The sequence below is a fragment of the Citrus sinensis genome, chromosome 3 (genome assembly GCF_022201045.2).
Source record: "Citrus sinensis cultivar Valencia sweet orange chromosome 3, DVS_A1.0, whole genome shotgun sequence".
Taxonomy (NCBI): domain Eukaryota; kingdom Viridiplantae; phylum Streptophyta; class Magnoliopsida; order Sapindales; family Rutaceae; genus Citrus; species Citrus sinensis.
In genome coordinates this window covers 16,842,721-16,864,901 of record NC_068558.1, presented here as the reverse complement: position 1 = coordinate 16,864,901, position 22,181 = coordinate 16,842,721, and the positions used below count along the sequence as shown (strand labels likewise).

At 33.8% G+C, this 22,181-nt stretch overlaps 3 protein-coding genes across 4 annotated transcripts; 1 reads left to right on the top strand and 2 right to left on the bottom strand.

Annotated features, from left to right (window-relative positions):
* Positions 1-521: 521 nt before the first annotated feature.
* Positions 522-8,906, bottom strand: LOC102613079 (serine/arginine-rich splicing factor SR45-like). 2 transcript variants are annotated; one of them, XM_006477976.4, is made up of 12 exons: positions 8,532-8,906; positions 7,770-7,838; positions 6,757-6,845; positions 5,507-5,553; positions 5,349-5,429; positions 5,099-5,264; positions 4,756-4,993; positions 4,605-4,670; positions 4,051-4,167; positions 3,031-3,097; positions 2,903-2,943; positions 522-788 (listed from the first exon to the last, which is right to left on the bottom strand). In XM_006477976.4, the coding sequence occupies exons 1-12, from the start codon at positions 8,759-8,761 to the stop codon at positions 725-727; spliced, it is 1,275 nt and encodes a 424-aa protein (XP_006478039.2). In that variant the 5' UTR covers positions 8,762-8,906; the 3' UTR covers positions 522-724. The 2 variants fall into 2 exon arrangements, with proteins under 2 accessions (XP_006478039.2, XP_006478040.2); XM_006477977.4 differs by having other exon boundaries at positions 2,903-2,940.
* A 1,422-nt stretch (positions 8,907-10,328) lies between these two features.
* On the top strand, positions 10,329-15,639 carry LOC102612774 (protein NARROW LEAF 1). Its single transcript, XM_006477975.4, has 6 exons — positions 10,329-10,584; positions 11,529-12,035; positions 12,181-12,324; positions 13,036-13,276; positions 14,157-14,657; positions 14,903-15,639. Exons 2-6 carry the CDS (start codon positions 11,541-11,543, stop codon positions 15,334-15,336), a joined length of 1,815 nt encoding a protein of 604 aa, XP_006478038.2. The 5' UTR covers positions 10,329-10,584; positions 11,529-11,540; the 3' UTR covers positions 15,337-15,639.
* Positions 15,640-16,440: 801 nt separating this feature from the next.
* Positions 16,441-17,286, bottom strand: LOC102612471 (hypothetical protein). Its single transcript, XM_006477974.4, has one exon. It carries the CDS (start codon positions 17,110-17,112, stop codon positions 16,726-16,728), a length of 387 nt encoding a protein of 128 aa, XP_006478037.2. The 5' UTR covers positions 17,113-17,286; the 3' UTR covers positions 16,441-16,725.
* Positions 17,287-22,181: the final 4,895 nt, after the last annotated feature.

Here is a 22,181-nt window from a genome sequence, read left to right as displayed (position 1 = left end):
CCGAGAGAAAATTTCATTGATTGATCGCTAATCACTTGAAAGTTTTTGGTTGAATCATCCATAATATTTCATTAACTGTACTATGCTCTTTAAAGGCTAAGAGTGATCTATCTCTTAATTTCATGTATCTCACTTTCTCATATGATGAGCAGTGATTTATTGTTCCTATATCTCCTCTTATCATTCAGGTGCATTGTTATTGCTGGCTCTATCAAAACACAAGTTGCCCCTTCAATGTGTAGATAAAAATAATATAGGGAATGACAGCAATGTGAAACTTCGAAAAGCAAGATTGCATTCCATGTCACAAATCAGACACAAGTGACTATAAGTTGCACATCAACTATACATGCAGGCAGATACATTGTTTGACACTTCAGCTTATCATAGTCGCGAGAACAAAAGTAACCAGAGATTGTCCATGAAAGTACACTTACAAAACTAGTACAAGTTACGGTAAAACAATTTCCCATGACAAAGTTTCAATAACAATACCAACACCAACACAAAATAACCAGAGATTGTCCATGAAAGTACACTTACAAAACTAATAAAAGTTACAGTAAAACAGTTTCCAATGACAAGTTTTTATAACAATACCAACACCGGCACAAAGTAGCGTTTCCCAAGTCTATAAAACGTCAGTTTCAAACCATAGACTTTTACATCGCCAAGTGCAAGGGAGAGAAAAAGCTAGAGAGATATAGAGTAGAGAAATTACCTACTATGGCTTACGAGGTGGGGAACTGCTGCTGCTGCTGTTGCTAGTGCTTCTTCCTCTCAAAGGCCTACACACATAAACCACCATTTTCATAAGAAAAAGCTGAATCAAAACAGAAAAATCAAGGCCAAGCTTTCCTATTGTACCACTGAGCATGAGCAAGTTTTTCAGATAAAAATGTCAAAACACGGGAAGATTATTTTTTCTAAATTTCTTCTGATGATATTGGGTACATATGATATTGGAGATAGAGGGTAAACATAATAATTATTGGAAAAAAAAGAAAAAATCAACCTGTACCATATTCTTTCAATGAACCATGTTGATGCCTAGAAACTGTACAGCAAACCAATTGCTTTGTTCATGGATATAAACTAACATATAATGACAAATGTGCAATCCAAGTTTCAATTTTTTTCCCTCTATCCTCATCTTGGCCTGGGAAATTTTTGCCATAAACCAACAGCTACTTATTGCCATGAATTTGAACTCCTACTTCAATACTTTTGTGAACATAATAATACTGAAAAGATATCTTTATCATCTAGAATTTTCCACAAAATAAACTTTTAAGAGAGAATGTTGTTTACTAATACAGTTGTTTCGTATACCTAGCCTAGAGTTAGTAAAATATAGATTCCAGAGATTCAAACCAGTCCCACATTTATATCTCTCTCCTTTCTCCCCACTACATCCCACCCCCAATTTCCAAAATTCTACTTTTAAGGCAGTGTTTACTTTTTGGAGTGGGAGTGTGGAGTGTGGATTCCTTCCACTCCAGTGTTTACTTAGCTTAAAAAATGAGGGAGTGGGAGTGGGAATCCGTGGGTCCCACCCAATTTTGGAGTGGGGAGTGGGATTCCCACTCCCATGGGGGGAGGTGGGAGTGGGAATCCACTCCCCCCTCTTCTCATTTTATCCTTATAAAAATAAATAAATAAATAATATTTAATAAAATAAATAAATAATATTTAATAAAATAAACAATATCATATTTATTAAAAATAATAATTATATCATATTTATTTTATTAAATTTAATAAAATAAAAATAAATAAATATTATATTTAAATTAATAATATTAAACATTAATTTTAATAAATATTAATTATTTATTTAATTAATAATAATAAATATTTTATTCTAAAAAAATATTAATTTTGTACTATATTATCAATAATAATATTTCATTTGTGTTGCTATTATTAATAATTTTTATTCACATAATTTAAATTAAAATTAATAAAAAATTATGATTTACATAATTAAGAATATTAGTAATTATTATTAATTTATAAATATAATAAAATATTTATTTTATTTTCCAAATATATTTTTTATTAATTTTTTAATTACAAATTATAATTCTGTATATAAGGATAAAATTATAATTTAAAACAATTTACTCTTAATCCAAGACAAAGTAAACAAATAATTAGGATTCTGATTGACAATCCATACTTTCATTTAGTTTAAGTAAACACCTTACTCTCACTCCCACTCCACACTCCTAATCCAAGGATTCCCACTCCTCAGGATTCTCACTCCAATCCAAAAAGTAAACGCAGCATAAAGCATAACAATGTGGTATTATCGAAGCCACAGAAAACATATAGGAGTAAACGCTTCGGAGATGCATTTTCCCGGATCTTCTATAAGCTTATCTTTGGGAAAGAAATAAACCTATTTTTCATAAACATAGAAGAAAACTTGGGCTTGCGGCAGAGAGTTTGTCTTTTTGCTTCACTTTGGGCTTCAACTTCAAGGGATTTCAAGATTCGTTGTTTTTCTTTATAAATCCAATTTGGGAAGGGATGATGAGTTTTTGGTAGAGAAGGGTAGGACATACTTGGTGCTCATATATAGGTTTTCAAGGTTGTATTTTATAACATAATAGGTTCATGTTTTTTACCTTTTGTTTAAAATATGGAACCCCAAAACCCACCCAAAGTGGGGGGTGGGGATGGGGAAGAAAAGGGACTTCCATGAATACATCTAACTGTTTTCAGAATTAAAAATAATAATAATCCACAATAATCATTCAAAAAGGAGAAAATCAGTGTTATTTAACAAAATAAATTGATCAAGAATTTTGTAGGTTGCAAGGTTTAAATCACATGAACACACATGTAGATAGACAGGAGAAGGGAGAGTGGAAGGGAGAGAGAGAGAGAGAGAGACCTTTTAGGACTACGACTCCTTGATATCCTTCGAGGTACCTGCTGCAGTGGTAACAGATGAAGCAAAGATTAGACACCTAGTAAGGTAAATTTTTTTTCCTTAAAAAAAAAGCACAACAAGACACAAACCCTGCGCGGACTAGGTGATGAAGAGTAGGATGATGATCGCCCACGTCTGGGAGGTGGCCCTCGCCCTCTTTTAGACACAATCACAACAAAGACACATTGTTAGAAAGGCGAGAAAGTAATGATAAAACTGTTATGAACATAATAATGGGCAAGTTTCACGGTATTTTGCAGTGTAAGACATCATAAGTAGGGAGAAGACATTTTTAACAGTAGTATAATGTAACCATGCTAGTCAACTTCATTAGCGACATAAGAAGGCCAAGGCTAACAATACAAGAAAAATACATTAAGCATCAGTGGAAAGACTAGGGGTGCGTTGGCCGAAAGACTAAGGTTTTGCAACTAAGCATCGGTCGCAAGAGTAGGATTTAGCAACTAAGGACTGAAGCATTAAACTGAACTAATTAAAACATCTTCTTTGATTCAATTTGTTTGTTTTTGTTAGCAATCACAGATGTTTTGATTAGGGGAAATGAACAGATATGCCCAGTTAGGTTTTTTTAATTTTCTATGGATCTTAAAGAGTAAACTAACCATTGAACCAACATCTTTATCTATTAATTATTTGTAAACCATGGTACACTTGTCACAAGTTCAAAGGTGGAGCGGCATCAAGTTGTCAACAGTAACATACTTTCAGTTACTCGTACCAAAACACCAAAAACCATATACATTCTGCAAGAACTGATAATACAAACTGTTCATTGTTTATAGGTGTTTGTAGAAGTTCTGGTTTCTGCTTTTATGAATTGATCTACTTCCACCTGGCTACAAGAATCTCTCAGAATCTGGCCAAATATACAACTCACTATTTTATAATTATAACTGAATTACATATGAATATATCTTTCCTGCCCAATAACCTTCCTCTGGATCCCTTTCAATTAAGTTATATCTTCCATTAAACAGAAGCAAATGGAGGTCAAGACAGAAGACCCAAATAATAATCTGAAGTAGGGTCAACATGAATATCTCAAAATGAAAAAATACATCCACATGATTTACATAATCAGATCTTACCTCCTTGGTGAAAGAGATCTTGAACGAGAGTGCAAAGGCCTGCGAATTGGAGAGCGAGTGCGTCTACGGAGTGGAGACTTTCTAGGAGGAGAACGAGCTCGTCTAGGGGGAGGCGAACTGAATGAAACAAAATTGCTAGTAAGACAAGCACCAATTTACACGAATATATGAAGCACAACAATTTACAAGAAAGTAATACATGAACGCTAGAATCCATCTATTTTGACTGCAACAAGCAAAAGGTCACAGTAAGCCAGAACAGGACAATTTCAGAGTAACAAGTTATATCCAACCAAGGAGTTAGGCAACAAGAAACCATTTTCTTGCTCCTGCCCACATAACAGAAGGTGGAATCAAATTTTATTTTAAAACCAGTTGGTTCACTCATTTTAGCTGAGTCAGTGTCACAAACAAGGCAATCTTCTTGTCCAAGTCAATTTCACTAGCAACTCTTAACATGGTGTGTTAAGTAAACATGGTCCACAGTTTGCAAGCACCTACTTCTAAACGATCCAAATTTTTAAATCTTACAAATTAATCAATCAATATATTACCGGCGCCTTGGAGGAAGAGGAGAACGCCGTCGGATAGGACTACCACGCATTCTTCGGGGAGAGGCCCTATAAGGACAATAATTAGTCAAAGACTTTAACATTACTCAAAGCTAAACAAGCAAACATGTAATGAATGAAATCAGCAACCAACCTTGCAGGAGATCTATGCCGCCTAGGTGGAGGGGAGGGAGAGCGACCCCTAGGTGAAGAAGCAGGTCTCCGCCTCGGAGGGGTCTCACCTCGGCGATAAGGAGATTCCAATCGACGACGAATGGGAGACTCGATGCGTCTACGTGGAGGAGAATCTGGTGGTCGTCTCGGAGATCCACCTCTTCTAGGTCCAGGAGATCTCCTCCGTGGCGAGGGGGGTGGCTTCCGACGGGGAGAGGCTGTTATAATATAACAAAAAAATATCGTTAAAGGTGCTCCAAATAGACTTAATATCACCAAACAGATTTAAGTATCATGACATAAATCTAAGGTAAGTAGATTACGTTCTCTTGGTCGTTTTGGCCCATCCTTCTCAATATCAGCACTGACATTATCAGTTCTCGAACTATCTCTCTTTGAAGAAGCTGCAACAGGCTTTGGAGGCGGTGAAACTTTTTTCACCAAAGACAATGTGAATGTTGCATGAACAACATTCCCATCAATTTGGGCCTGCAATAGGCAATTAGCATAAATTTCCAAACAATCTAAACTCTCAGTAGAACTAATTTACTCCCAAATCTTAGATAAACCTACACCATCCATGTATAATTGTGCCTTTTCAGCATCTGCCCTTGTCTTGAAACGAACATATCCACTTCCTCTTGGAAGATTAACCTAGAAATTTTTATCAATAATTAGAGCCGGGAAATGTAAGTATTTCGACTACATAACAGAACGTGTTTTAAGCTTACAGCGCGGTCCATAACCAACTCGACATCCACAACTTCACCAAAGTTACCTGCAAAGTAACAGATGAAAACAACATGAGAACGATCACAACGAAACTGCACCAAAATTACTAGAATATTAGCTTTCAAACAAAAAAGGTTCTTTTTAATGATAGAAGCTTCCTTCAATAACTGCCCACATATTCACAGAAAGATGCACATGTTCTTTTTAAAATAAGAAACAGGGGAAAAAATTATATTCATGTTTAAAATTCACAACAAGTGAACATGTTGTCCACAGTATTGGCAATACATGTATAGGCCAGACAGCTCAAAACAAACTTAATTTATATCCAACAAGCAGGCATACTAATTTATCAATTATTGAACATCAAAGTTATCTTATCTGTTATCTGCAATCTACTATTTAGTCCGTTGGAGATCAACATATAACCAACTTTATAATTGCATTATTGATGCAAGGGTAGAAAATTTTCTATAACTAGAAACCACTGTAATACATCAAGAGAGAGCCTAAAGCACCAAATATTTGTATATTTCAAAAGAAAAAAAAAAAAAAAAAAAAACCCCAAAACTGTCAATGTTTGCACCTCCAGAATATAACATCCCAACTCCTATTCCATATTTCATTCACCCTCACTAAAAAGTTAAGTTGAATCAAGATCAAGGAAACATGAATATGGATTGTGAGGAATAGCTATTCCCATAGACATAAATCATTGATCCAGCATAAGTCCTAAACATCAATCCCGCAATCGAAAGTTTCAGCGTCATTTAATGGTTGTAGTGAACAAATTGTCCTTGAAACAACAGGTTCAACAAAGATTTCACTTTAATCGTTTGATTGTCTACTGGGAGAATTGAACCATGCAAGTTTTCTATGTGTCAGAGAGTACCATTTCCATAAAGAGCACTTTCCAAAATTAACTAAATTCTGCATACTTAACAACCCCATGAAACTAGCCAATCAGCAGCCCAACTCCAATTATGCTTGATGAAGAAATCATTGTGAAATGATAAAGAAACACTTCTTCAAGTTATAACAAGGCAAGCATTCAAGTTATAACAAGATACCACATATCAAAAAGGACCATAATGGACCAAGGAGAGTCACCCATCAGAGAGATTACACTTTCTTCAAGTGCAAATACAATGAAAAAGCAGAAAGAATATTTTAAAATGTACAATCATTATTCAGCCACTAGGATGCAAAAGTGCAGTAAAAAGTACAAGAAAATAAGTGGATAACTTACTGAATATTTCTCTCAAATGGCCTTCATTCACATTCCTGCTGAGTGAGTCAATGTAGAGAACAAGAGAATCATTTTCTGTGGAAGCTTTCCTGAAATCGGTTCCAGTACAGACAAAATGTAAGAATTCAAGCACGAACATTTAGGGGGATCGATATTGATTTCATGGGAACTCAAGCAAAAACATGATTGCCAAAGAATATTGAACAGTATCAATAACTCCCCTGGACAAATCTGGGGGCAGCAAAACATTTTTAAGAATAAAACACAAGTTCTAGCATATGCACAATCTAGATCTAAAATCATGAAAACTATGCAAAGAAATAGTAACCCACCCATATTGTATGAGAAAATATATTGCCTAGGCTAATAATTACTTCAAATTTAATGAATAACTTAATAGAAAATGACACAGTTAATAGATGATGACATAGCAAGTAGGAAAGTGAATCACACCATTAAGGAATTTTAAAAATGCAGTGAAATGTCAAACTTAACCAACTAATGATACGTTTAACAAGTAGCTAGTATCTCCTCAGTCTTATTCCTAAACTATGAATATGAAACTCACAAAAAAACAAAGGCTTAGGCATCACTCGATTACCCTCTTAAAGGTTTCTTCTCTCAGAAAGAAAAGAGAAAAAAGCACCATTTGATTTACAAGTAGCTATCTAGAAGCAAAACAGCATCATTTTTATTTATAGCAAGAGAGGAAAAATAGCTGCTCGCAAAAGATTTGCTCAGTAACCTCACAGCAAATTTAATAAGTTTCCAAGACTACTCTAAAACTAAGGCCTAAATTAGTCTATTCTTCGACTTTTTTTTTGTGATTTTTACAAAGCATACTTCCCACAAGTAAACTGAAAAGCACATTCTAAAAGATAACAACAACAACAACAACAACAACAACTAGAAAGCTAAGCAAAAACTGCCTTACCTAACACCCTAAACCTAATAAAAAAACTTGAAAACCAAAGTTTAAAATCAACTAACACAATTTTGAATTACAAGATTACCTTGGGGGTGAAGAAGCTCTTTTAGATGGAGGAGCTGGGGAGCGACCTCGCCTGGCTGCCACAGCAGGACTGTCCCAAAAAAAATTAATAATATCTTTATATCAAATACACAATTTTGATTAAACTTCAAAAAGTTGTAAATATTTAAAGGGTAAGCCCCACTGCTAAAATCTAGATCAAATCCAATTAGTTGCCTAGGCTGCATCTACTATTGATTCTAAACGTGATTGTGAATTGTTCTTAAAAAATGAAATTAGAGTTTCTGGTATGACGTTTTTAGATTTCAAAAGGCTTCAAGTAGCATATTTCGAGAATAATAATCTAAAAATGAGAAAAAGTGTGTAAAACTCTATATTGGTAAAATTCTATATATGGGTGTGTGTGTGTGGGAGAAACATCTATTCTTACACTTAAATTTGTTCGAATAGAGAGAATTTAAGTTAAAAAGTAAATATACAACAGAATTAAAGAAAATTAACCAGTATTCATTTAGGATTCTCTCTATTCGAACAAATCTAAAAATGAAAAAAGTGTGTAAAACTCTATATTGGTAATCATTTTCAGTTAAATAGCATTATTTATATATATATGGGTGTGTGTGTGTGTAGGAGAAACATCAATTCTTACACTTAAATTTGTTCGAATAGAGAGAATTTAAGTTAAAAAGTAAATATACAACAGAATTAAAGAAAATTAACCAGTATTCATTTAGGATTCCTAATCTTGTAGAAACAATTAAGAAGTGGAAAAAGGTAAATTCACCTCTTATTGCGTTGAGGTGGGGGGCTGCGGCTGCGAGAGTTGGCGCTACGAGAAGGAGAAGAAGAGGAAGATAAAGAGCGCGAGCGAGAAAGGGATCTAGAGCGGGAGGAGAGAGAACGGGAGCTGGACCGGGAGTCTGAACCGGAGTAGGAGCGTGAACGGGACCGGGATGATGATCCGGAAGCGGACCTCGACGGTGGCGAGCGTCGGCCCCGCGGTGGATTCGCCATTGACACTAGAGTGAGTAACGAGTGCAGCGATGGAACCCTAGATAAACCCCCTCAATTTCAATTGAGTGGAATTTTTTTTTTTTTTTTGAATGATGAAATTGAGTGGATTAAAAGGGCAGAGATTGAGAGCAATTGTTTTCTTTTTATTTTTTATTCAGCCGTGACATAGTAAAATTTTTATCAAAGGTATAAAAGTAGATTTTAAAGTGGGCTTTATTGGGCCTCATTCAACGATTCTGAAGAGTTAAACTACCTAAATCCCTCATTTTATCTCTTGGGGGCCCTTACTTTTTGGGCACGGTTGGTGACGGTGTAAGATAAGACATTGAACCATATATATGTGTGTGTGTCTGTATGCATGTATATTAACGGTGTTTACTCGTGAGATTACATAATTAGAATTTAAAATGGGAATGATAAATGATATATAATTATTAAAATAGAAGGAAAATATAAATAAAACATATTAGACCTATATATTTTTAGGGTTAAGAAATAGGAACTTGATTCTTTTCCTAAACTTTCCTTTACCCCATCCAAAATTCCAAATTTTATAATTTTACTTTTACCCTCAATCAAAATATTATTATATTATTATTGTATTAGTTTTGTTGTTATTATTCTTATTATTGTAATTTTTTATAACAATAATAATGATGATGATGATGATGATAATTTGGGTGGACCTCCTGAACATTCTAATTTTAAAAAAAAGGTGAGGCTATTAAAATATAAAATTCCTCTCTACACCCATTTTAAAAAAATAAATTAATTACTAAAACTTTAAAATTTCCAAATTCCCTTCACTAATTAATTTCTCTCTTTACCTTATAATTGCATATTCTCACTCTACTCTCACATTTTGTAAACTAAACACTCAATTTCTCTCTTTTTTAAAATTTTTTTACCTTTTTTAGCTTATCATGATTTATATTTTCTGTTTTCTATATATAAGAATTTTTTTTTCTTGATATTCATTAGATTTTGTATTTGTGAAAATTAATCTCTTGATATTCATTTACGTTCATGGTTGATAATAAATTGTTGATATTCATTTTTAAATGTTAAGTTTTGTTCCTCTTATTTGGAGATACCACTTATTTGCAGCTAAAATAATATATCTAAATGAATTGATAAAAATTTATAAAATTGAGAAGAGAAGGAGAAGAAAGGGTTAATTAAGTAATTTTTTCAAAAGTTATTTATATAACAAAATTTTTAACTAAAAAAAATTGTAGAGAGGAAATTAGTGGGATCAAATAGCCCCCAACCCTAATAAAAATAGATATTACAAAAACACTCATCATGAGAATTACTATCAATGACAATTTAAAGTTTGAAGGTTAATATAGTAATTATATATGATAGTTAATTTGTAGGCGAGTATCATATATGATAGTTTGTCTCCAAATCACATGGTCTACAAGAGTGAAAATTACATTAAAAACATCCAATTGGACCTTGGACGGTACCCAAGTCGGAACCTCACAGTTCTAAAAACGAACTCTCCCACACAGTAGAAATTTCCCACTACACGCATTCTTCTTAAACTATTAGACAACATTAAATTATGCAAAAAATGAGACCACTTTACCATATTACGATGTTATAACTCTTCAACTAGCTTTGGCTGTTCATGGTCTTTGTCCAGCCAAAGCCAATTGCATATAATGCAAACCTGACATTCTCTGCAACTTTACAACAGTCTGTTGCTCCAATTATTGACGTGTTTTTATTACTCTTCTCAAATTGGGCCAATATCGGGGTTCCATTTTCATTTCATTACTCTTCTGCTTTACCAACTTTTTGTCGTCTGATTATCAGTGAGTCTTCTTATTCTTTTTCTTCACTTTTTGTGTTTGATTTGTTGTGTATTTTTTTGGTGCATGAATTGATAGTGTTAGTGCAAATCTACTCAAGCATGTATTTTGCTTTCTGGGTTTGATTCTTCTTGGAGCTTGTTGTTCTGGGTAGTTGTTAATTTGCATTTTTTTTTATATAAATTTTTTTACCGTGCTTCCTGAGTTCTTGTTATCTGTTTATTTACTCGATTGGTTCTTTTGATACTCTGTTTCAATAAATGGAAGCCACTTTGTTTAATCTTGAATATCTTGGAGATAGATTCTCAATTTAACCAAAAAAAAAAAAAAATCATTTACAGATATGTAACTTTACCTTTCAGCATCAGGTGGGAGTAAGTTTCAGCTTCTTTTAAAAAACAAAATTATTTTTTCCCCTTCCTTCAACCTCTTTTAGAGTGAAGTATAAAATTTTGCTTATTTTTGTGTTGTTTGTTAAAGTTTGTTTGTATAGTGTTTTCCTATTAAGTGCCAGACGTAGGTTAAGTTTCTCTGGAGTTAGTTGTTTAACATGTTATCAAAGCATATAGGACTCAAGGTCTTGCTTACTGAAAATCTCTCATTGTTTCTGTTAAATTATGATCTAATAAAATGAACATCCACGTGTGTCTGTCTTCATGTCCAGATCCTTCTCATGACTTTTGTCAACTAAAATTTGGCCTTGTATGTAAAGCAGAAAGCTAGAATCTTTCCAACAGATTTTGACATATAAGTTTGAGGAAGACACTTATGTTCACTTCTTTATCATTTCTCGTTTTCTTCTGTTTTAGCTTTTGGCCTTTTTGCAATCATTCTTGTGCTTTTTGCTTTTGTCTTTCTTGCATTGCTATTGCATTTTCTGAATCCCTTTTTTTTTCATTTTTAATTGTGTAATATTTCCTAATTTGTTTTTTTGGTCTATCTCATAGGTAGTCTGCTAGATGGATAGGTCAAGACTGAATATAAGGGCTCGTTGCTCTGGTTCAACGCCATCAGAAGAATCAGCTTTGGACTTTGAAAGAAACTGTTGCAGTCATCCTAATCTGCCTTCTTTAAGTCCACCAACACTTCAACCTTTTGCTTCAGCTGGACAGCACTGCGAGAGCAATGCTGCTTACTTCTCATGGCCAACCTCTAGTCGTCTAAGTGATGCAGCAGAAGAGAGGGCTAATTATTTTGCTAATCTACAGAAAGGGGTGTTACCTGAAACTCTTGGTCAATTGCCTAAAGGGCAGCAAGCAACCACGCTGCTAGAGCTCATGACAATACGAGCATTTCATAGCAAAATCTTGCGATGTTATAGTCTTGGAACAGCAATAGGGTTTCGTATTAAACGTGGTGTGTTAACTGATATACCAGCTATTCTGGTTTTTGTTTCCAGGAAAGTTCACAAGCAATGGCTCAGCCCCATCCAGTGTCTGCCCACAGCCCTAGAGGTCAGGAAAGGATGTCCGTATTGGGAGGCTGGGATTCTTCACCATACCCAGCTTATATCACTTAGATTTTATCCCTTAAAGCTTATATCTTATGTCACTTATATTTTATTTCCAGAAAAGCTTATATCTTGATTTCTTTAATCAGGGACCAGGTGGTGTGTGGTGTGATGTAGATGTGGTAGAGTTCTCGTATTTTGGTGCACCTGAACCAACTCCAAAAGAACAGTTATACACTCAGATTGTTGATGATTTGCGTGGGGGTGATCCATCTATTGGTTCAGGTTCTCAGGTATTCTGAAGTTCCCTTCTAGATTTAAATTCTTGATCATATATCAGTAATGACTGCAGGGTCTCTCTCTGTAAATGATTTCCATTGTTTCCCATGAATTGCAGACATGCAATAACTATTTCAACAAGTCCAGTATGGGCACTGACGCAGCTTTGACCTTAATTCAAGTTTTATGTTCCTCCAACTTTCAGACAAACTTTGACATATGCTTCATTTGTTCTTATTAGGGTTGGCTTTTAAGTACCATTCTCACATGAGAATTTACAGTTGCTTTTGTTCTTTCTGGCATAAAGGTACTAAAAATGGCCAATTTGTTGGTTGGGAGCAAAATTGTGGTAATCAGACAACTACGCAATGAAGTCTGTATCTTGCAACAAAATTATGAGCCATAAAATTTTCATATAACTAGAGGCATCAGGGCAGACCCTATGGAGGGTTTTCCGTGCCTTCAAACAATGAGCACTGCTTAAAATCACTAATTTTGACTTTTGAGTATTGCTCATTAGAGTTTTTCAAATAATTTCTTGTTCGCATTGGTTAATCAATGGTCTGATCTACCATTATTTGGATGCTTCACTGTTGTTCTTTTTCTTCAATATCCTCTGCATTATTCATCTTTAATTTCTTTAATTTTTCTGATTTAAGTGATACCTATGGTTCTGATTTGGTATGATGTTGGTTAATAATACCATACATTTTGCTTGTGCTCAGGTAGCAAGCCAGGAGACATATGGAACCCTAGGCGCTATTGTCAAGAGCCAAACTGGTAGTCGACAAGTTGGTTTTCTCACAAATCGGCATGTTGCCGTTGACTTAGATTACCCAAATCAGAAAATGTTTCATCCTTTGCCTCCAACACTAGGACCTGGGGTATATCTTGGTGCAGTGGAGAGAGCAACTTCTTTCATCACAGACGACCTTTGGTACGGCATTTTTGCTGGAATAAATGCAGGTAAGAGGTTTAAAATGTTTGTGCCAGTAATCTGCAGTTAACTTCTGGAGATAAACTTGAATGCTTCTCTTTATTGAGCTGCAATAGCCAAACTTCAGCTCTCAATTGTTCTATCAATGAAATTTTACTCAAATAAATTGAGAAAACCATAACCGAAAGGGTTTAAAGTAGAGTTTCAAAGACTTCAATAGGATGCATAGAAACACTCATAGAACAAATCTGAAAGAAGTTTTCAGTATACCATTTTCCTTGACTGACTTATCTACTCAATTGAGCCATTTAAATAACCCAGCATCACCATAAATCTCTTCATTTTTAAATAAAAGCATGGGAAGGTTGTATTATGGAATTGAAGATAAACAAGCTGTCCATTAATCCAAGAACAGTCAGAATTTACAATCACAAGAGGAACAGCTCCAAAAATAAAATAAAATGAAAATCTATCTAGCCATATGAGAACAATACTGTTCGAAAGGCCTTGTTTTCTCCATACTTTTTATAATTGCGCAATGGTGGCAATATGCTTGTGAAACAAACAGTGTTTAGTTGCAGTTGGATCAGTCCACATAATAGGATTTCATCTTGTTTCCATTTGGTCATCGGTTAAGACAGTTTGACCAAGTAGGCACTTCTTCAAATTTTAAAGATGCTTCTCCAAATTTTAAAGATGAAGTGTTTTGCTAGTTTATGTTGGCTTAATGTATTTACAAGCTAGATATCAGAAGCTTCATTGTTATTTATTTATTTATTTGTTTCCCATTTCACTCCCCAACTCCTTTTTATCTTTTATGCTGTTTAGGGTGGTCAAATAATATTGGCCACTTTTACAGTTTTACACTGACGTTTTCATAATACTTGCTGTGATTTGCTGCCTCCACAGAGACATTTGTGAGAGCAGATGGGGCCTTCATCCCTTTTGCTGATGATTTTGATATGTCCACTGTTACTACATCTGTGAAAGGCCTCGGAGAGATTGGTGATGTCAAGATTGTAGACTTGCAGTCTCCAATAAGTAGCCTCATTGGTAAGCAAGTAGTAAAGGTTGGAAGAAGTTCTGGCCTTACAACAGGAACTGTGTTGGCCTATGCCCTTGAGTACAATGATGAGAAAGGCATATGCTTCTTAACTGATTTTCTTGTTGTCGGTGAGAACCAACAGACTTTTGACCTTGAAGGTGACAGTGGAAGCCTTATTTTAATGAAGGGTGAGAATGGTGAGAAACCACGTCCAATAGGGATCATTTGGGGTGGGACTGCTAACCGTGGCCGACTTAAATTAAAAATTGGGCAGCCTCCAGAGAATTGGACTAGTGGGGTTGATCTTGGACGCCTACTCAACCTCCTTGAACTTGATCTCATCACAACTGATGAAGGGCTTAAAGGTTTGTGCTTCTAAAATGTCCCTTTGCGCATGTGTCCTTTCTGCGTGTGTGGGTGGGTTGAATTTAATTCTCATTTGAGGAAAAGAAACTGATTCAACATGATAAGCACGGGTTAAGATGTAGAGACATAGTAGTCTTACCATAAGTCTAGAAGATTCAAAGATGAATGCGCATGAATTGACTGGTGAACTGAGATATTAGGAAGATTCTGATACATCATGTTTGTGTATTTTTGTTATTATCAGTGGCAGTGCAAGAACAAAGGGCAGCCTCAGCGACAGCAATCGGCTCCACTGTTGGGGATTCCTCACCTCCTGATGGAATGCACTTGAAGGACAAAGCTGAAGACAAATTTGAGCCTCTGGGTCTTCAGATACAACATATCCCAGTGGAAGTCGAACATCACAGCCCAGAAACCAATCCATCGCTAATGGAAACCGAGTTTCATCTGGAAGACGGTGTCAAGGCTGGTCCCAGTGTTGAGCTTCAGTTTATTCCAAGCTTCACCGGACATTCACCGTTACATCAAAACAATCCATCAGATAAGGCCAGCTCAGAGAATCTGGCTTCATTATGGAATGGGTGTGATGAAGATATTTGTTTCTCCTTGCAATTGGGTGACAACGAAGCCAAGAGGAGGCGTTCGGATGCTTCAACCAGCAAGGAAGAATCGAAGTAACTTATATCTGCGATCCGAGCTGGGTGGCTGACTTGTTTTGCATCAGGAAGGTGTTATGTTGAGAGTAGGTAACTGCGGGCTGCGGCTACAATATCTGGGTGTTGACTTTGTAATTTTGTTTGTCGTTTTGCTTAGTTATAGTTACTGTATGCAGTGAGCATTTTCTTTTTGTCTCTTCGGCTGTTAAGCTATATGCTGGATGTTTGAATGCTCAAAAGAAACATTGCCTCTTATCTTTGACAATGACTTGCCGGTTCTATGCAATGCTGTTGCAGAAATGTTAAACCCAAAATCTTAAACTAATGGTTGCCCAGCAGTTCTCAAAACTTTTAATTTATGTTTTCAAAATTAAGTGAAAGCACTCAAAATCTGGTCAATATGTCTTGGATTTTCAGTATTTCTTTTAATAATCGTTATTCATTAAACTTTAAGCTAATTTGGCCTTGGGCGTAGCTTAGTTGTTTGAAAGGACTTTGTGCTCGTGGTCATCTGAGTTCGATTAGAAACAGGGGATGGGGATTAGTGTGAAGAAGAATATCATCAAGATCGGCACCAGTTTTTGAAAAACATTTTTGTTTCCTTTGTTTTGTAAAACAACAAAAATCAGTACACATATATTAAACTATACCCATGAGATGCGAGGAGCCAAGGCAAGTTTAGCCGCACTTGGGCACTAGAGATGATAATAAAACTAACAAACAAAATAATAATTTAATTGTTGAAATAAATTTTAAAGTCTAATGTGATGCATTGCTTCATAAAATTATTTTCAACAATTTGTCAACCCAACTTGGTAAACCATGACCGTAGTCTACAAAGATATATAAATGAATCACCTATTTTATTTGGTAAAATAACTAACTATCATTATACAAGAGATCTGAGGTTTAATTTGATAAAATCAAGAAATAAAGCATAATTATTATTACAATGAGATTAGGAGGATCAAGTACCTCTGCTCATCTTGTGACTCACAAACTCTAATATCCACCAATTTTAAAGATAATAAATAAATTGGATCAGAAAGAAAACAATTCCATTATTGTTGACAGTCATGAGTCATGATTAATCAAAATTTGAATGCTTTACATGAAAACAAATTATAAGACTCGGGGAACATTTTATTGTCAAGGATGATCATTAATTGATGAATTAATTAAACAACCCAAATCACATAAAATAGGCACTTGATCATAAGAAGCCAATGAGTTAAAAAGAAAAATTATATATATTATATTCAGCAATAATAAGAATGCGCAATGGAAGAACTAAACCATTACATGAAAAATAATAACCTTACTAGCACATATGAATGATCTAGTTCTTGAACAAGATCAAACGGCCGGCGATTCACGTGACATGAAGATTAATCCCTCATGATCATCATCATCATAAGGCATAAAGATCAGCAAGTTCCTCCAATGAATCCAAAATGAGATTTGGATCTGCATTTTCAAGCATCCACAAGAGATGATCAAAGAGAACAACTTCACACTTAACCAAAATAAACTCTCCTCCATGCTTTTGCTTTGATTTTTCAATAAGAGCATTCAATAGAGGGTGGTTCAAGTACTTGGAATTGATAACATAACGTTTTCTTCTGCTACCAACAAAAATTGTTGCATAATTTTCATCCCCAGCATGCTTCATAATTTGCTGATCACCCCATATTTCATCCCTTGTTGATTTGGACCTGAGGCTGCTATATGAAGATGATCGTCCTAGTTGCCTTGACAAGCTCTTGCATTTTCTCAATAACAAATTGATCTTCTTCATTGTAAAATTTTCTTGGGAAAGTTATAATTTTGAAGTAGAAATGAGACTAGAGAGAGATGGGAGACTTGATTTCCACTCAGGATTGAGAAGAATGGTACTTACTACTTAAGGGTTAGGAAGGGTGGGTGCAAAGTCTCTGTTTTCCGGTGCTAGAAAGTGTGGGGTCTAATTTTAGTAGCATCCAAACATTTTTATCAAACGGATGACATAAACAATGTCAATTTTATTTATGGGTTCATGGTATTGGGGCACAAAATGACATATAAAGTTCCGGTCATAAGTCAGCACTCATTCAAGTGTGTGTGTGTGTGTGTGTATATATATATAGCCTACTTGCCCATTGTTTAAACTTCATACCAATTTGAGCAGTGAGGGAGCCACAAATTTTAGTTAGATTGAATTTATAATTCGGATTAAAGTGAGCTGAAAACTACTGTAATATTTTTTTCTAAAAGAAAAAGACGGATCGTAGCTATGTAATTGTTGATGAGTCGCAAAATGAATCATTTAGTTTACTTTAGGTTATGGTATCCCTTAAAGAGCTATATAGGTTTTCTATAGGAAAAATTAGGTCGGTATTTGCATGGCATGACAAATATGCCTTTCGGTTTGTCTCATGGCATGATTAAAGTAACAATTTTTTGTTTTTTCTTCATGAAGATGATGATTTTCTTTCCTTTTTCAAAAAGAGAATATTATACATGATGATTCAAATGAGGATACCCATCATATGTAGCACAAATCAAAGATTTTTTTTTTTCCGATCTAAAATTGTTGTAAAGAGAAATTGATTCCCATTTGTTTTTCATTAGAAACGGTCAAGGTCAACCCATCAAAACTGTCCCTTCAGAGATAATGTTAGAACTTTAAATACTATTGCAAAGCCAAAATCATGAACTTAAAAAATCATAAAATCAATTTAGGTATTATAGTTAAAAGAGTAATATCATGTGAAGGTTCAAAGGCGTTCAATTATTCAGATATAGATGACTAGAGAAGAAGCAGAAAATTATATCTATTTAATTAGTAAGCTCAATCTCGATTCGTTATCCGTAAAAGATACTTTTATTAGTATTTGTGTTTAGAGAATTTTTAGATTTGGATTCTAAATTTCTCTTGACTTTTTGAGAATTTAGTTTAAAAAATCCTTTTTTGATCATTTTGGCTTCTATTTATAGACGAGAAATGTGAAATTGACAGGAGATTTCCTTTTAGATCTCAATCTCCGCCATCCATTTTATTTGTTTGATTTTATACCATTAGATCCAATAATTATTTTCGTCTTATCTGAATTTTCAGCACGTAATTTACTTAGTAATCATGTAATGCGTACTATTAATATTTTTGGGTTTGATCGTTAATTATATTCACGATTTTTGGATAGATTATTGTGTGATTATTGATCTCTAATTTGTTATCAATATAAGCCATATATGTATTTATCGTTAATCTGGGATCAATATAATCTATTTCCATTAGACAAGTTAATAATATTAATCAGACACATGGTGTGGTGTAAGAGGTTATATTTTTTAGCACTCATATTATGGTAATACTATACAATGTATGCACCAGAATTAAACTGCTTGTCCCACAGGAATGGTCCGATTGGAGGCCTTAGTTTTCTTGTCCTCTCTTTTATGGTTAAGTGACAAAATGTATGCACGTGGACATTCACATGGCCCTTATGAGCCAATCAAAGTCTAGAAACATTGCTCAAAAGCAATGTTCGTGCATGAATTTATATAAATAAAAAGAATATATGGTGCCTGCACGGCCAAATTCATTAACTTTTTGATATTACTGGACTCAATCTGAATTTAATTTCAAGTAGTATTCCGATGGGCACGTTGGTGGCATATGCTATTTTCTATGGATATTTTGGAAGCATTTGGAGGGATAGGGTCTTTTGTTTATTTATTCATTCAATATTATTGTATATCATCAAAATAGCATGGTCAATAAAAAAGATTGAAGAAAAAGATACATATAGACCATTAACCTATTTAGACCATATCCTAATCATAGAGATATTAATTTATATTTTAAAAAAAGAAAATAGTTAGTTAAATAAAATTACTTGAAACCATTTGACCACACCATTAGAGCATATTAATATTAATTTGTTGTGTCTATTGTATGGGTATGTAGATTTTATCACAAGTTTTAGATATATGGTGGTTTTTCTCCACCAAAATCTAGATTTACAATGATTGTGACAATTTTTTATGGCTTGTATGTACAATGATGTGATATCTGTTAGATTTGGAATCTCAAAATCTTAAAAATGCTAATTTTCAAGCCTTAAAAGTCTATTTTAATATGGCTATTGTTGTAACGGTCGATGAAGCCAACCAAATTAGTGGAGGATGATATAAAATAATTTAAAGAAGATAACTAATTTTAAGCTCTAATTTATTGTATGCACTCAATTTATTGATAGAGGTATCCTCAATTTATAAGAAAAAAAAAAAAGGGACCACAGAATGGTATCGTCATCAAGCCCTTGGGCTGTCAACAGATAATTCTTGTATTAAACTAATTATAGTATCAAAAATGAATTCTAGCTAAATTTAGTAAAGGCGTGAAGACAAGTTGAGCCTCACCAAGTTTGTTAAACTGTTCACGATCTCATCATCCCAAGAGTTCCTGTTGTTGTTCTCTATCTATCCAAGGCAATCAAAAACATCAAATTTGCTAAATTTCTGCCACTTGCACAAATTTGGTGAAAAAGATATAGTTGTAATAGAAAAGTTGAGAGCTCATTTTGAGCTAGCTCTTAGATGCTTCAAAATCTTCAATTCAATGCTTCGTTGCTTCATCACCAATTCACCATCACGTTGTTATACATGAAAGTAGTTATTCTTGAAGGCAAAAGAGAACAATTTTTTTTTTAAGTTATAAAAGTGAAAATTGTTAAGAACCAAATGAGATCATACAACTACAATTTTTTTTCTTTACATCTTACTCAACTTCCAAAATAAAATTTCAGCATCAAAATATTAAAAGATTGAAGTATCATGATAATTAAGGTTTGAGGAATTTTATTCGGATTTTATGGTCGCCCTTAACAAAATATAATAGTAAAATTAGGGGTGGCATTTGGTTTAGTTTGGGTTAACCTATAAAATCTGAATTGGTTGAAAACTACGACCTGATCGATGTATATATATATTATTTTCCAATTTTGGATTTTAAAGTGCAGAAAGTCTGAGATTTTAAAACTAAATTTCATAAAGCTATTAAACCCCAAGATTTTAAAGTTTTTTCATATTTTTCCGAACTTTAAAATCTCAAATTAGAAAACTTATATACGTATAAATCTCTCCCTTACTAGCTCACCTTACGCCTCAGTCCAGGGTTTTTAATTAAATACCCTTTAATAGTTTCAAAATTATCTAAATACCCCCTCTCTTTTTGTTTTTCATGGATACCCTAACTAGAGGTGGCAAAATGGGTAATCGTGTCGTGTCAAATTTAAGCTGACCCAAACCCGACCCATTTAATAATCGTGTCAAAATATTGAAACTCAAACCCGACATGGAAAATAAACGGGTTACCCAATAACCCGTTTAATATTTACATAAAATATTGCACTCCCAATTGACGCAAATTGCATTCCATCATGTGTGTGTATATATATATATATATATATGTAAATAATATAATATATTAATATTATAAAAAATATATATATGTACCAAAATATTACACATTTTGACCATTAAAGTTCTAAATGTATATCTATCAAAAACAAAAGTTATAAATCTACATAAAATTTTACAAAATAGACTGTCACAGTCCATATATATGCTTATCCTTCACAAAAAATGGAGAATCATCTTTACTATGCGAGTTCTGATAATTAGCACCTGCAAATTGATTTAAAATTAAAAAAATATAAATATATTTTAATGCAAATATAAATTAAACAAAAAAAAGAGAAATTAGTAAATAATTACACCTGTCAGTTATCAATTATCATAACATCAGCTTCGGATGGAACACAATTAATTGTTGTGCTCGAGTATATCAGTGGTTAGCTCATCCATAGAAACCATTGCATTTACTGAAGTGAATAAACAAAAGAAGACATGCAACAAGCCAGCAACACTATAAGCCAAAGAAAGTAAGAAACAAACAAAATTCAACATTCAAAATTGTAAATAACCATAAGATCGAAGTTCGAAGGTATATGGATTGTGGCATTGGCAATTGTTTTGTCTTAATTTTTAATTGGCAACAATCTAGATTTTTTGGGCTGAAATTATTTTTTAAGTTAGTGGCTAGAAACTTTTATCAATTGGCATGCAATATGTTAAAAATATTAAAGCTTATTTCTTTATATTATTTCTTTATGTTATTTTATTTATTTTAATTATAAATGTAATTTTATTTTTTTAAATGTAAAAAATGTCATATTTTAATGGGTCGTGTTATAGGGTTCGGGTTGACACGACCCGTTTACCCGTTTAATAATCGTGTCATTGATCGGGTAAATGGGTTAAAAATTTCGACCCTAACCCGACCCGGAAAAAAGTCGTGTTGACCCGGACCCGACTCATTTAATAATCGTGTCAAATTTGACGACCCAAACCCATTTATTTGTATCGGGTTCATGTCGGGTAATCGGGTCGTGTCAAATTTTGCCAGCTCTAACCCTAACATATGTGAGTAAAGTCTGAAATGCCCTTAATGAATCCATCAAATTCACTCAACTTCATTGTCTTCATATTTCTTTCACCCAAATCTTTTCTTGCTGCCGAAATTCTCTCAAAATCTCCTAGAATCTCTCAAAATCTCTCATAACTTCTTACACAAATACAATTATGTGTTCATTTCTTTAACACCCAATCTTTCTTTAACTGATATGAGGTGCATTGTTTATTAAACAACCCAATAAGGTATATTAATATTGTTGGGTTTTAAGTTTTTTAATTTTTAGGAAAATTTAAAAATTTTCCTCACATTAATGTCTTATTTTCACCATTTTTTCTTATATGTAGAAATATATGCAATGTAGGTTGTTTAATTATTTTTTTAAGCAATATAACTTATTTATGCTGAAA

Coding starts and splice junctions, on each gene's coding strand:
- LOC102612471 (XM_006477974.4), bottom strand. CDS start 17,112: ATGAAGAAGATCAATTTGTTATTGAGAAAATGCAAGAGCTTGTCAAGG.
- LOC102613079 (XM_006477976.4), bottom strand. CDS start 8,761: ATGGCGAATCCACCGCGGGGCCGACGCTCGCCACCGTCGAGGTCCGCT. Junction 5,265..5,348: donor CACAATTATACATGGATGGT/GTAGGTTTATCT, acceptor TGCCTATTGCAG/GCCCAAATTGATGGGAATGT. Junction 3,098..4,050: donor AGATCTCTTTCACCAAGGAG/GTAAGATCTGAT, acceptor TGTGTCTAAAAG/AGGGCGAGGGCCACCTCCCA.
- LOC102612774 (XM_006477975.4), top strand. CDS start 11,541: ATGGATAGGTCAAGACTGAATATAAGGGCTCGTTGCTCTGGTTCAACG. Junction 12,036..12,180: donor GTCTGCCCACAGCCCTAGAG/GTCAGGAAAGGA, acceptor TTCTTTAATCAG/GGACCAGGTGGTGTGTGGTG. Junction 14,658..14,902: donor AACTGATGAAGGGCTTAAAG/GTTTGTGCTTCT, acceptor TGTTATTATCAG/TGGCAGTGCAAGAACAAAGG.